Source organism: Peromyscus californicus, unplaced genomic scaffold, assembly GCF_007827085.1.
Source record: "Peromyscus californicus insignis strain IS unplaced genomic scaffold, ASM782708v3 Scaffold_6__1_contigs__length_162567912, whole genome shotgun sequence".
Lineage (NCBI taxonomy): Eukaryota > Metazoa > Chordata > Mammalia > Rodentia > Cricetidae > Peromyscus > Peromyscus californicus.
In genome coordinates, this window is record NW_026294584.1 from 7,973,011 (window position 1) to 7,990,104 (window position 17,094).

General features: G+C 38.6%; 1 protein-coding gene across 1 annotated transcript in view; it reads right to left on the reverse strand.

Moving 5' to 3' along the window:
- Positions 1 to 17,094, reverse strand: part of Cacna2d1 (calcium voltage-gated channel auxiliary subunit alpha2delta 1) — a 433,805-nt gene that overhangs the window by 191,636 nt on the left and 225,075 nt on the right. The window contains exon 4 of the mRNA XM_052721408.1: positions 16,543 to 16,602. Within this exon, the coding sequence (XP_052577368.1) occupies positions 16,543 to 16,602 (60 nt within the window). The remainder of the gene's footprint in view (positions 1 to 16,542; positions 16,603 to 17,094) is intronic.

The window sequence follows — 17,094 nt, forward strand, 5'->3', positions numbered from 1 at the left end:
TGTAGCTTTGCACCTTTCCTGGAACTCACTTCGTAGCCCAGGCTGGCCTCGAACTCACAGAGATCCGCCTGGCTCTGCCTCCCGAGTGCTGGGATTAAAGGTGTGCGCCACCACCACCCGGCAAATTCAGATTTAATAAACAGAGCAAAGCAATCTTGGGTGACCCTTGGAAAGGCAGCAAAGACTTACATGACAAATATGGCTACAAATATGGTAACCTGTACATGTGGTCTTGAGCAGCCCCAGGGAGGAGCTAGCTTTGAGGGGGCGGGGGCGGGGTCTGGGGAGAGAGGAGAGGTGGGACTTCCACCTGATCATCCCAGACTCTTTGGGTATATGATATGGATGGCAGGGCTGAGGTGGAGCTTCCACCAGAACACGATGATTGACAAAACTTTTGGATATCAAGGGGAATTAAAATGACAGATTTGTAGAACAGTATAATCAACCTTATAGTTGTTACACAATAAACTTAAATTTGTGACAAGACATCATTTATACAAACTCTATTGCCTTTGCCTCTTAACTACAGCTGTTTTTGACTTCCCATGACCCCTCCTTGATATTTAACTAGCTACTGAGTTAACGACTGCAGTTTGTGCATAGATATTAAGAAGCTTGTATTGGAAAAGCTGTTTCGGAGATTTTTTCCTACATTCCTCTCTGTTGTACTAGTATCTGCTCTACTGTTCTCAGAAAACACCATGCCCAAGGAAACTAATCGAAGGAGTTTATTACTGGCTTATGGTTTCAGAAGAGTTAGAATTTACAATGTCAGAGCAAGAGTTAGCAGAGGATAGGCAGCTGGAGCAGCAGCTGAGGAACTCACATCTCAAACCACAAACAGGAAGCAAAAAGGAATATTGTAAATGACAGTCTTTTAAAGATCTCAAAGCCCACCCCCCCCCAAGATACACCTATTTCAACAAGGCCACACCTTCTACTCCTTCTCAAACAGGTTTCTACCAACAGAGGACCAAGTTTTCCCTTTGGGAAGTATTAGGAGGTTTGGCCTTGTTGGAGGAGATATGTCACAGGTGGCCAGCTCTGAGGTTTCCAAAGGCATTTGTCATTCCCAGTATGTTCCCTGCCCTCTGCTTGCTGTTTGAGATGTGCTCACAGATGTTCCTGCCACCATGCAGAATTCTCCTCGTCCACTCTTCCCCTAAACCCTTTGGAACTGTAACCTCTATTAAACACTTTGCCTTATAAGTTGTCTCTGTCACAATGTTTTATCACTGCAACAGAAAGGTAGCTAATGCATCTGCGAAGCCTCCTTGTTCTAAGATACAGAGTTCTGCTCTTGGAGCAAACTATAAAGCCACTATTCAAACAGGGAAGTTCAAGTAACTATTTCAGCAATAACAACTGAAATAAAATGTCTTAGAAAAGGAAAAAGACAGTTCTTACAGAGGTCTATAATTTCATATTTAAGCTTTAAATTATAGCCTTAAGCTTAAGCTTCTTGATAAAATGGGGAAAAATGAAACCATGATCCATAGCATCATTTTTTCTTGTGTGAAGAAAAGGATGTATGAGATTGTTTTCCTTGAGCAATATGTTTCCTTGTGTACTCAGAGCCTGAACCACAGTGAAGAGCATAATGGACACAAAGGTGTTTTCTCAGCAACTACAAAGAGATTCTTAAAACAATGCCTGCTTCTTCCCGTGCATCGTCCGTCATACATAATCAGCATTGTGTATATACCAGATGTTAAGTATTAAACATATCATAGACAGTGTTAGGCTGGAACTTGCAGCTAGTCCCTGCAAAACACCCATTTCTCTCTCTACAAACCCCACTCTCTCAGAAAATCTCCAAGAAAGAAAAGGCTCCAAACAGTCTAGTTCTGCATTCTTGACAGCGGCCCAAGACCCCACCTAAAAGCATATCACACTGGGCACAAACCCAGCTTGTGACAGGCAGTCATCACCCCTACAGGGTATATAAGTTCTCCCCTTAAGTTTGGCCATGTGATTTTCTCCTGTTCCTCCCCCCCAGCCCCCCCCACCCCTCCCCCCCCCCCCCCGCCTCCATCTCTGGGGGCTGGAGGACTCACCCAGGAGTTGCTTTCCTTAGAATAAACCTGGTCTTTTACTTTTTAATTCGGCTTGATCTGACTTACTGCGTTTGCGGAGAAACTTATTATCGGGCTACAGAAAACCTATTAGACAGGAATAATGAAGAGCAATTGAGAAATGGAATCGGCTAGGTCAGGTAACTGTGAAACATCAATTCCCATCTGTCCAGTTTATTTCCTGCCATTTAATCTTAGCTCAGTGATGGTGTCTGCGTATTTTGAAAAGAATAAGTCATAGATACTGAAAATTCTGAGTGGTCACAAGAATGGACAGAGCTTGTTGAAACCAATTATATGGCAGGATATATATTAGGGGAAACACACTTGAACAACTGCTTTCTCAAATTCGTCAAAATGGAGAGAGGATGATGTGCTAAAACGTGGCATGGGAAGATAACGGTAAGCAGCCTGAGGCAGTGTGGGCGTCTTCCCTGTGATGGTCCACTAAAGCTCCATCCCAGTTACTTTGGCAAATCAGTGAATCTGCTTGTGGCCCCTTTGTATCTTCTCAACACAAAAGGGAGAAGGAAGGAAATGCTCGCAGCAGTATGAAAATATGCCATTCCATTCAGAATCCATCACAAACTTTAAGAAGATGTACAATATGAAAACCGCAATCAAAAGAGGTAAGAAAATGGCTCAGATAGTAAGTACCAAAAAAGAAACTCGAGCCCCAGCCTACCTATTATCAAAGTCCTGGACCAAATTAATGTCCATTTTAACTTACTAATATAATGGTAGTATCTCTGTGTTTTAAAATTTGAAGTGTAAATTTCCTGATGGACAGAGCAAGCATCTGTAGGTTGAGAATATTAACTGCTGAGTGGCCCGCTTTTCAGTTTCTGGGCCACAGTGCTGCCTCCTTGGGGCTGAGGCTGTAGGAGTCAGCAGAGAGCCTGCCCAGCACCACTGAGCTTCAGATCTATACACGGTATCCTTGCAGGGTCTCTCACCGAACCTGGAGCTAACCAGTTGGCAAGCCTTTGTGGCCAGTGATCTGCTGGGATTCACCTAGTTCTGCTAGCTCCTTTTTCCTGGTGCTGGCCTTACATGAATTCACACCACACAGGTTGTTCTGTGAGTGCTGGGGATCCGAACTCAGGTCCTCACCCTTGTGCTGCTAAGGTTTTACCCACAGAGTCATTAGCACTTTTAAGATTATTAGAAAAAAATTATTACCTGGGTTTGGAACAACACAGGAATTCTCTATCATTAGAAATTGGGTGCCAATAAACAAACTCAAAAAACATTAACTACATGCCAGACTGTAACAGCATAATATATAATGACATGATTCTAAGCTATATTTAAAATAAAATGTTTTGGTCCACTCTGCAGCCAACTTAATTTCCCATATTTTTGCTCTGATCCAGGAACCTTCGCCAATAAATCTGCATAGAGGCAGTGCTATTCCTGCCTACTTAACTGCTTATTTTGTTGACTTTCTTCTACTCTTGGTGTCTATTTACTTGACTTCTCAGGTTTCCTAGCAGGGAGCCCTTTGTTTCCAAACTGGCTGCTAACAAATAAAGCCCCAGAAGAGCTTGACAGCACCAGAATTAAGATCTGCTACAGAGCCCTCTTTTCCAAGGAACAAGATGGTAAACCAATTTTTAAGCAACTCAGTAATCAGTGCTCTGTAAAGTTCAGTGTTATCGACCTTCACAGCACATTCAGTAAACATGCTGTCACCTTCCTTCTTACAGAGGGATTCCCAATATGGACGAAGTATCTCTTAAAAAGTATGCAAACAAGAGGAACTAACATTTTTATACTACCGTGAAAGCTGTTTTAAAAAGGAACGATTAATATTCATAATCAAGTAATAACCAGCCTATTAACCGTTCATAACGTTTGGTTTATCATTTTCTGCAAGGTGTGATGGGGAGTGAGTGGGATTGACACAGGAGGTGAGTGCGTTTCTTCTTCCATTAATTAAAATATGTTGGGCTTTTCCTCAAATATCTGCTCAAATGTAATAGACCAAGGCCGTGGTGGCAGGTGCTCGAAATCTCAGCACTTGGAAGATGAAACAGGATGATCCTGAGTTCCAGGCCAGCCTGGCTTTCTCAAGAGTTCCAATTCAATCTGACTATCTACAGTTATAGCCTATCAAATCAGACAATGAATAAATACATTATAGTGTACTATGGAAGTTGCTAAAATTGTATAGTTTCAACACTACATAGGGAACAGAACTAAGATAATAAAGCACACTTTCCATCAAGCCACACAATAGGCTTCTGATACATGTGAAATCAAAATATTGTGATGAATTAAATTTGTACAATGTTAGCCTTGAATTTTGTCTTTGCTGAAAAATTTCAAAGCAACTGTAAGATGGGAGTCCTTGGCATACTCAGCTTTAGCTCTGGGTTGGAGGACAATTGCTGTTCTCCATCCTTTGTACACAAAGCTTTCTAAAAGGTTCAAGAATGTTTTTTTTTTTTTATATTTAGACCTTGGCTTTTATCATAGCAGCTTGTTCTCTGAGTCACAGAGTATGACTCAAGACAATTCATACTCATCAATGAAATATCCTTGACATTTTGAGTACCAAGAAAAGAACCATCAGCAAGAAGGCCACTAAGCCCCAATGCCAGAAAATCTGGTGATGTGAATTTCCAAACATTTCTTTGTGTGCATTCAAATATGGAAACAAAACTGTGGTGGAGATGGTACATGACTGACATTCTTTCTATTGTGGATTTAAATTATCTATGTCTTCTACAGCCACTCACTGCCATAGAAAACAAAAGAGCTCTGAGATGGAGGCACTTTGGGTATTAAGATCAAGGCTATTGCATTAGTAAAATTACATTATAAATTTCAGACAAAACTCTAAAGTAAAGAAACTTCTGGAAAGCCTCAGGATCAACATCTCTGATAATAAAAGAAGAGAAACATTGATATTTTCTGTCAGGATATTTCATTTCCTTTTTGGCTAAAGAAATAGGCTCATGTCACCTCAAATATACAATTTGGTTACTTTTACTCACCACAAAGATTATGGAAATAATTTAGCAGTAAAGCCATCAAACATACATTTTGATTTATTACAACTTAGATTCTGTAATCTATTCTCTCCAGGGAGTAACTAATGTTCTTTATTTCAAGAGCATTATCCCTTCTGATCAAGAACCAAATCCCTTCAGAACATAAACACCTCAGAATTTCACACCCAAGTGAGGAAACACGAGATTTATTAGACTTTACTGGTTGTGAACTATCAGGAAATGGAATTCCAATCTCATAAAAGTAGTAAAGTTGCTGAATTCTTGCAGGACATTTCAAGAGCCCAAAGGAACTGTATTGAATATCTATGTTTAACTGTACATGTATTCTCAAAGAGCATGAATAGTTTTGAGGGCTGGTACCTCAGTGAGTAAAGCATTTTTCAGTGCAAGTATGAGGATGAGAGATAGGTTCTCCATCATTCACATAAAATCTGGGCACAGCAGTAAAGGTCTAGAACCCTAAAGCTAGTTGGGGAAAGGACAAAGAATTAGGCGGGTCTTTGGAGTTCTCTGGTCGGCCAGCCAGCCAACCACTGAGCTCAAAGGTTCAGTGAAGAGACCGTCTCTAAAAGTAAGGAGGAACGAGATTGAGAAAGACATGAGATCAACCTCTGACCCCCACAGGTTTTCACATGCTTGTGCATGCACACCCCACATGCATGTACACACAGGCAAACATACACATATGCATAGGGCATACACACAGAAAACGTTTATTAAAATGGATTTGATTATTTACTGACTTTGTCAGTTGTCTCATGTGTTCTGGTCTTAGACAACTTTGAAAATGTCTGAAAAATTTTCAGTAAAAAAAAATGCAAAGCTTTTCAAAAATCAAAAACAAAATGCCCAACCTGTCTCAGTCATAAAAGAACTGGGAAGAGGCTTGCAGGCATGCCCAACCTGTGGCCCACATGTTGCACATATCTTAGGGTAGCTGTGAATGCGGTCTGATACAAATTGTACTTTTTTATTCAATGTCATGTCACAATATAATAAAACTGGACATTCTTTGTAGAACTTTTAATCAATTTCCTTATCAATATAATTAATGAGAAAATCCACTGAAATTGATAAAATGAAGACTAAAATTAACATAATAATAAGGACAACAATAAAGGTACTATCATAAAAGTATTGTTAAAGCATATAAAATTATATAGATTTCCAGAAAAATAAAGCCATACCTGTGTTAAAGATTAAAAGATTGAGTGACTGATGAGAATTTGGGAACCATAGAGAGTTGGTGTATGGCAGACTCAGGGCTAAATTATCATGAACTGTTGTGAAATAGTATTTTTGTACACTGTAAAGATGTCACTCTGATGGGCTTAATAGAAGCTGAAACCAATAGCTAGGCAGGATTTATAGCCAAAGAGGATGCTGGGAAGAAGGGCAGAGTCATGGGGAGACTCAGAGGAAGCATGACATGTAGTAGATGATGTAACAAGCCAGGAGCCACATGGAACCACATGAATTAATAAAAATGTTTTAAGTTAAAAGAGCTAGTTAGAAGCAAGCTTAAGCTATCAACCGAGCTTTCATAATTAAGAATAAGTCCCCATGTCATGATCAGGGAGCTAACTGTCCTGACAGATCACCTACATTGAACTATGTGTGGTACTCCTGATAGTTATCCATTGTTCCCTCTATGTCTGACCTAACATCCTTTGAACATTCAGATAAAACCTTTTAGAATTTACTAACTTAGCAGATCACTGGCTTCCCCCGACCACAAAGCTAAGAGTTTATCAGAAGCATCTGAAATCCACAACAGAATTTTCTCTGCTTTGCTGAAACTTGCTTACCTCCTTTTCTACCAACATGTTTGCGAGAGTGTCTTCACTAATGACTCCTTGGTTCTGCAACTGATAAATCTTATATGTTTCCACGCAGAACATGCTATTCATGACAACTTAATCCATGTTCCCAGGCCATGGTTAGTGATATATGACTTAAGAACCAATTCTCTCTTAATTCTTTCTAGGTAAAACCTGTAGGAACCATCAACAAAATATAGATTCCGAATGAACCCCTGTGGTGATTTGGTTACAGAAAACAAGGAAAATCATAACAACACAGAAATAACATAGTAACCTAATTAGATCTGTGAGCTATAAAGAATGGGGAAAATGCAGATATACTGGTTTATCCAAAACAAATAAGCTTTCATCACAATTTCTGTATTCTACTCATTAAATAATACTAAGAACATAGGATGGTTTTATGTGTATTCTATGAGACATAAATGACAAAAGCATTAAACAGAGAAACATTATCCAGTTGTAAAAATTTAGGGAGATATCAAGTTCCTTTCTGTAGTTAATTATATCACTTAATCTTGCTTATTTGTAATTTTATTTTGTTGCTTGTTTTAGAGTTTATCTTTAGCCCAGGCTAGTTCTAGACTCACTGTATATCAGAGGGAGACCCTGAATTTCTAATGCTCCTGTGAGCTCTGGAATTGAAGGACTGTTCCACAAAGTCCAACTTTGCTTCAACTTTAGGTGGGGTTCTGTTTTGTCTGAGAGTGTCTCCTTTATATCACCGTGACTGTCCACACAGTATAGACCAGGTTGGCCTTGAACTTGCAAGCACTTCGCCTCTGAGCTCCAGTGCCTCTCACCAACCCAAATGACTCTTTAATCATATCCATATTAACTGAGGGTGGTGGGAAGGAAGTATCAGTTGATATTTAAAAACTAACAGATGATCAGGACTCTAGGGGAAAGAAGTAACAGGAGTAGGAGGGCCTCCACAATATCTACAGGCAAGGGAGGCATTCCACTGGAAACAGCAGTGTGCGTACTGTAACCGAGCTAGGGCACAGAAGAGGTCACGTGGGATTATATCTGAAGTCAGCTAAGCTATTTAGGGAGAAGGCATTCGCTCTCAAGAAGAGAGAATAAGGACTGTACCCTAAATCCAGACAAGTGCTGTGATGAGAAATGTTACAGGAAGATTGACAGGAACTACATAATGATAACAGTAACACTGAGAAAGTGAGATTCCTGACACCGAGAAAAAGGTGTCCACAGGAAGAGCAATTTCAAGTTTCTACAAAGACCAAGTATGAAATGAAACAGAAAATGCTAGTTTGGTTTTGGGAAGTGAGCTACAAAGGAGACACAACATGAAGTTTGGTCAAATAGGCTGTCTTAAACGTGGAGGAGAGGAGGAAGGCAGGGGAGACCTCACACCTCACTGAATTCTGCAGCAGGGAGAGAGGGAAAGGCAGAAAGCAGAACAGGATGCAACAGGTTTTTGTTCTGTGGTTGGTTTGTTAGTTTGTTTGTTTCTAATATTAAAAGATTCTCAGTTTTTACGTTGAAAGCAACAGAAAAGAAATAAAATGGCAAGTTGGGTGTGTTGTTGCGTGGCTTTAATCTGAGCACACTGCAGACAGAAACAGATGGATCTCTGTGAGTGCAAGGCCAGACTGCTCTACATAGCGAGTTCCAGGACAGCTAGGGCTGTGTAAAGGGATCCTATTTCAAAAAACAAAAAGCAAAAGAAAATAAAAACAAAATAAATGAAATAAATAGTAAGTAAGTAAATAAATATTCATCAGGCTGTATCAGATGGTTAAGAATGAACTTTAAATGCCCACCCCCCTTTGCTGTGGACAGTCATTCACTCACCTAGAGTTCTGTAACATTATTATCATATGCCATCACTCCAGTGTTAAAGTCTAGTTGCATACTTTAAAGAAATTGTAGACGAATACTCTGTTAGACTATTACAAAGTTGTTTCTCAGCTTCTTCATTTAAGCATGACATCTCTAAAATACCTGTCTGCTTAGAACTATCTTTGGGGTGAATTTCTGGTTGCTCTGTCCCCTCAGTGTCAGTTATTTGTAGTAGCTCTTCAGCATTCTGGACAGTCTGCTTCCACTTATAACAATTTACTAAGTCCCCAGTCATCAGCATCCACTCTCTTGGGCAGCACTCGGTATCCCAGAGTCCCACTAGAACCACATCCCAGAGTCTGCATCAAGGGCCCGAACCCCACGCTTGGCTCCTTTACTTAAAAGCTCCAAGTTTCCTGGTAGCATAAACCCTTCAGGAAGAAAAAAGGTTTCAGGCCATGTGTTTAACTCCTGGAACAGCCTCTGTTCTCACAGCAGTATTAGCAAAGCCATTAACATATCTCTAATTCCACCAAATTGAATCCTTTCCAGCATCTAATGTTATTTATTCTCAATACAAAATTATCTCTGGGAATAGAGTTATTGTTCCAGAACTTGGTCCTTAAAGAGTTCCAGTAAATGAAAGCGTGTGCTCCCTGACTTTTTCAATTATGAAGGAGATGAAGCTCCTATATTACAATTATCACCTTCAAAGTCTCCCAAAGTGCTAGGTATATGGACATAACTTAATTTATGACAAAATTTGGAAGCTACAGATAAATACAGCAAGAAGGCCCTCAACGGGACAGCCTAAATATGATAACATAGGCTAAGGGCTGACAAAGTATCAGTAATCTTTTTGATGCATTCACTTATTGAAATTCACACGACTATTTCCTAAGGAAAAGAAGTATATCTCCAAGAGTTCAAAGGGCATGGAAAAGGCGGGATGAAGTGAGAAATAAAGGCTCCTTGCAAAATCACGCCTTCTCTCATGGAGAAAAGGTTTAAATTAATAACAATGGAGTCATTTTCTTCAGGTTCTTTGTGACACAGACTTAAGTATGGAGTCTCAAGCCCTATTCACTGAAACTAGTTAGGGTTGGGAATAGTGTCCTTCAATCCAAGGCTGCATAGTGTTCACACTGTCTCCAGGTTAAAGAAATTTCAACAGGCCAAGCTGCAATATCAGGAGTGGAAGCTGGCATGTACACGACAGGAGGGTGAGTCCCCAGCAAGTGACCGTGCCAACCTGCGTGAGATCATCGCAGACTAACTTTGAGCTAGCAGAAATACTCTCTATGTGAGACAAATGGTGGCCACAGAAGCAGAGGGCAGTGAGCGGGCAGCTCAAGGATTCAGTTGCATTGATGAGCGCAGCGGGACTGAGATCTCAAAGAAACAGATATTTCAAGAGAATATTCTTTTTCCAAGACTGAAGAACACATTAGTGTCAGATCAAAAATTTTAAGTAGATTTGCATATCGCTAAGCCCAGCGATCAAAACTATGCCCCAGCTGGGAGCAAATATATTCCAGCATATAAAGTGCAGTTCAAACAAATTTTTCATTATCTCTTCAGTAATATTGACAGTAATGTTTACAAGTAAAAACAGATGTCCTAATAGTACAAGCTATTATTTTTAATAAAAATATATGCAGGCTATTATCTGTCATGGATTTCACTAGACTATCTTCGTATTGCATTAGCCAATCTTCTCATCCCAGGAAGTTTGCACTACAGTGGTGAAAAACACATGGAGAAAGAATATGTATTGAAACATGCAGGCATTAGCAAAGCATATAAAACAGCAAATCTAATATTGGCCAATAAAAGAATTGCAGAGATGAGCAAAGGTCTGAGAGTGAATACAGCCATACCCTTTCAGGAGAACATCAGTGGTTTACTCGGAGATGTTCATTTCATGTGAATGGCAGTAGCTGTTAGACTGATACAACAATAGTAAATTTGGAAAATATTATGTAGGCCAGATCACAAAGCACAAAGTACACCCTAACTATGATCACTGGTGGCCTTTTGTTCATGAGTTTGTGTATGTGGGCATGTGTGTTTGCAACTGTGCAGGTGTGTGTGTGTGTGTGTGTGTGTGTGTGTGTGTGTGTGTGTGTGTGTATGTGTGTGTGTGTGTGTGTGTGTGTGTGTGTGTGTGCTGGTACTCAGGTGGGCATGCCTGTGGCTACAAACTCAGTCTTACTGGATTACTCCCTCTCTCCTTGTTCACTGAGGCAAGGGGTCTCAGCTGAACTCAGATATTGCTGGTACGGTTAGTCTAGCTCACCTCTTGACCTCGGGAGCCTTTGCTTCAGCCTGCTGAAGACAGTAATAACAAACACCTGCCGCAGCTGCCTGGCCTTTCTGAGTGTGCAAATCTGCATGTAGGTCTTCATGTTTGCATGGCCAATGGTGTGTGCACTGACTCATATCTGCAATCCCTTGCTGAAGACTTTTAAACAAGGAAGTGAAATAAATAACTGTCTGAAGTAATTCTTCTGACTATGAATTGTAAGGAATTTGCGGTCATTTATAATGTGCATACATGTTCCTCATCTTTTTCTCTTTAGTCCAAAATTAATATAGTAAATCCTCAGTTTTAATAAGTAGTCTACATAAACGAAGAAAATGCAGTTTACACTGCAGAACTTAAAGAGACATCTGTCTTAGTGATGCTTTTTTGACAGCTGTAATTTGGCACTAGCTGGCTGAAGTAATTGACTCCTTAAATGTCAATAAGGATTTTTAAACACTGGCAGTAATTTCAGAAATTTCAGTAACTGACTACCTTTCCTTAATCTCCATCTGTGAACATGGAGGCAGCAGAATGATCATGAGGAACATGCAGACCAGGTCTCATTCCTCAGTGAGGAACATGCAGACCAGGTCTCATTCCTCAGTGAGGAGCAGCCTTCTAACTTCTCCCTCCCTTGTTGAGTAGACAGCAAGGGCAGGAAAGTATCTCACACAGCCGCTGTAATATCTAAATTTTTATTATCTCAGGATATGCTGTGGTAGTGTCTTACAGAGGGCCATATGCTACTCAACATACAATGTTCTAACAGGCTTTAATTTTAATATTAAGATGTGAGGTCAGAGTGGACACCCAGAAATCTTATTGAGAGTAAAAGCAATATTTTTTGCCAAATAACAAGAAGTTAAATATGCTGCTTTCCCTTTTCAATATAAGAATCAAGATATGAGTTATTACCCAGATTAAGCTACACTTTAAAAATTCGCAGTTGTCATAAACTACTCTGGTGTGTTGTACTTTCATCATGAGCACATACGTTTAAAGCACAAAAATTTAGTCCAATTCTTTTTCACTGAATTGCTTCCTTTCCCAGTATTTGGGCACATTAATTTTGCACTGTGGCTCTTTTAAATCTATTTTTATGATGAGGAAAAATTCTTTAGGAGCATCAAAATAGCAGTAATTTAAAAAGGTTTTGCATATATCAGTAATGCCACAAAAATTAAATATGCAAGTGAACCAATCAGAGGGAGAAAATAAGAAAAACAAAATTGAATCACAGGCTGAAACTATCTTGATGATCCATCAAATTCATTTATTCACTTAGGAAGACAGCAAGCCATCCTCCAATTTTTATTCACAAAACCGAGTCCTTTCTTATCAAGCATGTACACCAAATTGTCTGTCCCACAGAAGACTGTTTGTCTTTATGCATTAAAATTAAAATAAGTACAGTATGTTTTCTCATTCACAAATAATTTGTGCTATGATTAACAAAATGATGCAATTCCAAGAAGTGAATAGGGATGGATGAAATAATACAGAATGCTGGGCCTATGAATTTTACTGACACAAACACAAAATTCTGAATGTTGTAATATTAAAAGAACATTTCAATATATGATGTGGCAAAATGCTTTTGACAATTACAGAGTTAAAGTTATTTTGAAGTACTAAATTCACCTGATTGCCTCAATAACATTCAACTTCACCAGGAAAATGTCCCTCTTCTCATTTATTTTCCCCGTGCAGCAGAAGCTAACAGGGTTTGCAAACGTTTTATTTACTGGCCAATTGGTAGACATCTCCACTCAGCCTGCACAGTGACAAGCTGGCACTAATAAGCCATACACAAAGATCCTAGTTATTAAAATACAAATTAGGCCCCCCTTATGTTTATACATGTGTAAGTACAATTAATATTGCAGGCTTAGTTGGAAACAAAATTGCTTTAGTTAACCAGCCGTTGCAGTGCAATCAAATGAGGTTTTAGATGCAACTGGAAAAGATCTGTTTGGTGGAAATAATAGAAACTATATCATGCGGAACAATTAGTTTACCAAGCTTTATTCCCTGTCCACCCACCTGCCCTTAATCAAATCATTTGTCCATCTTAAGTGACATGGCACGCCTTCTTTCACACCCACAGTTCATGGAGACCTGCACAACAGCTGGCAGATGTGGCTTATTTACAAACATTGGTTTGAACCTGTAAATGCATGACCATATAAATTTTCATCTATTTAGAGTGTAAACCCTTTGCTCCCTCCCATGTTAGTAGCAGCACATGGCAACCCGCAGCGCTGTATGGCCAGTTGCTCCCTGGATGGTATACATACGCCTGGGGGAGTGAAGCGGAGCCGGGAGAGTGTGAATTACACGAGCTCTTCTTGCTGCCAGCATTCAGTGCTTTGCCTTTTGTTCTTGCTGTTTGTGGGATCTTTCTATTTCACACAGTGGAGAATGCTAATCAGCTTTTGCCTAAGCAATATTAATGAGACTTGCCAACTTATACTTGAGGGAAGAAGCAGAATATTATATTTCTTTTTGAAATGTTAATGCAGCTTTTAGGAAACTCTTCTTGCCTTCTAAATTACCTTAGCATTAAATTATTAAAGAGCTATTGCACTGGTGGAAATAGTTAAATACCTTAAATGATAAAAGGATTATAAAGTGTAAAAGGAGGGCCTTTGGAATGTGGTATCTAACTTCAAATTAAACATTTTCAAATGTTTGCTTAAAATACTGTCCAAATTTGCACCTGTTTTGGGTGCTTTATCAAAACAGAGGTCTAATGTTGGTTATGTTTGATTCTGAATCATCAACTTGAATCTTATTCTGGATCTAGAGGATTAAGTTAGCTTGATATATCCATGAATTCAAGCACTATCTACTTTGTCAGAAAAAGATGGGCAACAGTCTCCTACTTTACTACATTTTGATCATTTGAATATAAAATTTAGCAAATCTAGTTCAAGTTCTAGTCTCCAGGCATAAAAATTCTTACAGTTTCAATGTTCTACCACACCACAGCCTTCAAAGAGCAGAGTGGCTGTGGACACTTAATCACATAGAAGACATAGAGGACACCAACCCTCAAGCATGCAAATACCGACAGAGAGGGGGTGCTTTGTGAACAGCAGGCATGAAGAGTGTGCAGGAAAATCAATGGACAGGGCTCCGCCTTGCTTTCCCTTTAAGAGTCTCTTTTAAGGATAATACAGTATGTTAAACAGGTCCTGAGTGCAATGTAGCTTAATGGGAACTTAAGAACAGAGTTTGTTCAAGAATACTCCTGCATAGTGAATGCTATTTGATAGGAACATTTAATACTGAGGGAAATGACTCATTTTCTATTCATATAAGCTTCAGTAATGGCTTTTGGATCATTGTAAACACATTTGTTGTTCTGAATGAAATTTTCAATCAGTGTTCCTTCATCGGCCCAGGCATTAATGGTACATAATAGGAGTAACAATTCCATGTACAAAGAGTTGACATGTCACAAATAGGAGCATGGTATAAAATTGTCAGTGCCTTATCATTTAGCTGCTGTCTTGTTAGAAATGAGTAAAATAAGCAAAATGCTAGCGTGCCTTCCAATTGATGATATTGTAGATGCAGTAAATATGCAAAAGCTAACACACTGAATGTTATCTTATAGTTCATGGTCACCTATCACTTTTCTAAAGAGGAAAAAAAGGCATTACTAAAACAATGTTTAGTATAGATGAGTTCAGTATTCAACAATTTATAAAGTATCTGGGGGAAAACAATCTACTGTCCAGAAAGCCGTAGCTACTGCTTAAATACAATAAAAATGGTAAAGAAGGAATTTGTTTAAGCCTATGTCAATTTGTTTTTTTTTAAACAATAACCTAAATTACCAAATGATTTAATGAAACAATGATATTTTTCAAAGAGAAAATGTGTAATTTCTGTATTACAGAGGGAAACTGTGAAATGCTGATGATCCTTGGAGTTCTGTTAATTACTGAAGATTTAAACTCAATCAACAGCAATTTGCACTATAACAATACTATACCAATGAGACCTAGTTTACGTTCATGATATGTCACATGCCACCTTTAAATGAGGGGGGGGGGAGGAAGAAAACTTGCCATCCACATAAATCACCAAAGATATTTGTTTGGGTCACTTATCTCTAATTCTATATTCAAGAAACACAATTTTAAGATTATTTTCCTCATCTCAAAGGCACTAATCACATTCTAACCCTCTCATTCCAAAAGCCCATGTTTGTCAGTCTTAACAGTGCTTAGGATGTTCATTTGTCTGACAATTTCATCTCATGTATTTCAGGTGACAAGCTGACCTTTATTAACATAACCATGACAAACAACTGGGGAAATCCAATATCTAGTAAGACGCAACAATTCAGTCAGTATGATCAATTTACTGCGAAAATCAAACAAGATGACAGCCAACTAGAGTCACTACTTAATAGATTGTCTGATACCAATTAGTAGATAAAGAAGGAGGATCAGAAATGTAAGGCCAGGAGGTTTATAAAAAACCCAACATGCTATTTAGACTACTTTCCTTTCCATATATATATATATATATATATATATATATATATATGCAAAATAACAAAGCATTCCATGCTAAATCCTAGACCTACTGATATACAAGTTCCTGAATTTTAAATCAAATACATTTTAGAATAAGATCTCAGAAACTATCATTAACTGGCACTCACACTTTAGTCCTTTTTGAAATAGCATCAGTGGGTTGGGGGAAGATTCTATGCTAAAAAGGAGTTGTCTGGAGTTTATCAGTGATCAGAGACTGAAAACACCTCCACTATAAATACAGGCATCAACTATGTCACAGAAGAACTTCAGCTGACAAGTTGAGATTGGCCCCCATTCGTTGGCTATCAGAGTAGATAGGTAATGAGTAGATGGGTATCTACAGATATACTTTTCGTTGGCTATCAGAGTAGATAGGTAATTACAATGAGGGTTTCTGCAATGTTGTATAATTAACACAGCATCCCTTAGAACACAAGCTTATTAAATAAAAGAGAAACCGTGAAATCCAAAGCCAACAGGCAATTCCAAAAGTAGTTCAAAGTGTAGTGGGAAGCCAAACTCAAACAAAGCAAACCGGAACCACTTGATACTCACGTGCTCCCTTCAGTCACTTCCCCCAGCAAGACAGTGGCAAAATACATGTGTTTTCTTACACAAACCAGTTAGATTCAACTTGGTTTTCAAAATAACTATGAAGATTATTCACAGAGTATGATTCAAGGCTGCTTTAATATATTTTCAAATGTCCTTAAGAATGTGAGATAATATATTTTGTCTTTCTTTTCTTGTACATAAATATGACCATAAATATTCTAACTAATTTAATTGGTCCTGGTCACTCAAAAAAGAATAGACTCTGGCAGTTTGGGGTCAAATTCCTATGACACTGTAAAATTCCATCCATCACTGAATATATTGCAATGTGATCAAAACTATGCAAACAAAAATACTGGTCAACTTAAATGAAGTTATTATAAAAAAGGTCCTTACTGCAAAATCCTCCCTCCACTGGTGGGCTGCTTGGACCTTCTCGGCTTCCATAGCCAGGCGCTGAAAGAGAAACAGTAAATCTTAGACACATGTTGCAATGACCAGAGGAACACGGAATTATAATGTAACACACTATCCGTGAGCTTTGATATTATAATGAATTACAGGGCATGAAAAGCAATAGACAGTGCTTATTTATGATTCACAAATTCTAAATCAGTTAGCAATCTAACCTACTACTGTTCTTGAATACCATGGAGTTGATCTACCTTTCCTGTTTTCATCAGGAACAGAGGCTTTTCTTCAAGGACTTACATTTAAATTCTTTTATAAAATATTTTAATGAAATGAAGACAATATATTGGCTGGAGTATAATCCTTTCTTAATACAACTAATTATTTCAGTCAGTAGAAAGAGAATGACGTTGAAATATTAACAATTATATGGCAACCAAATTGGCACTTTTATAATAGCATGTTTAGAATTTCCTATATGCTGAGTATATTCTTATCTGTTTCAAAGATTATTTGAAACACTGTAAACTCAGAATG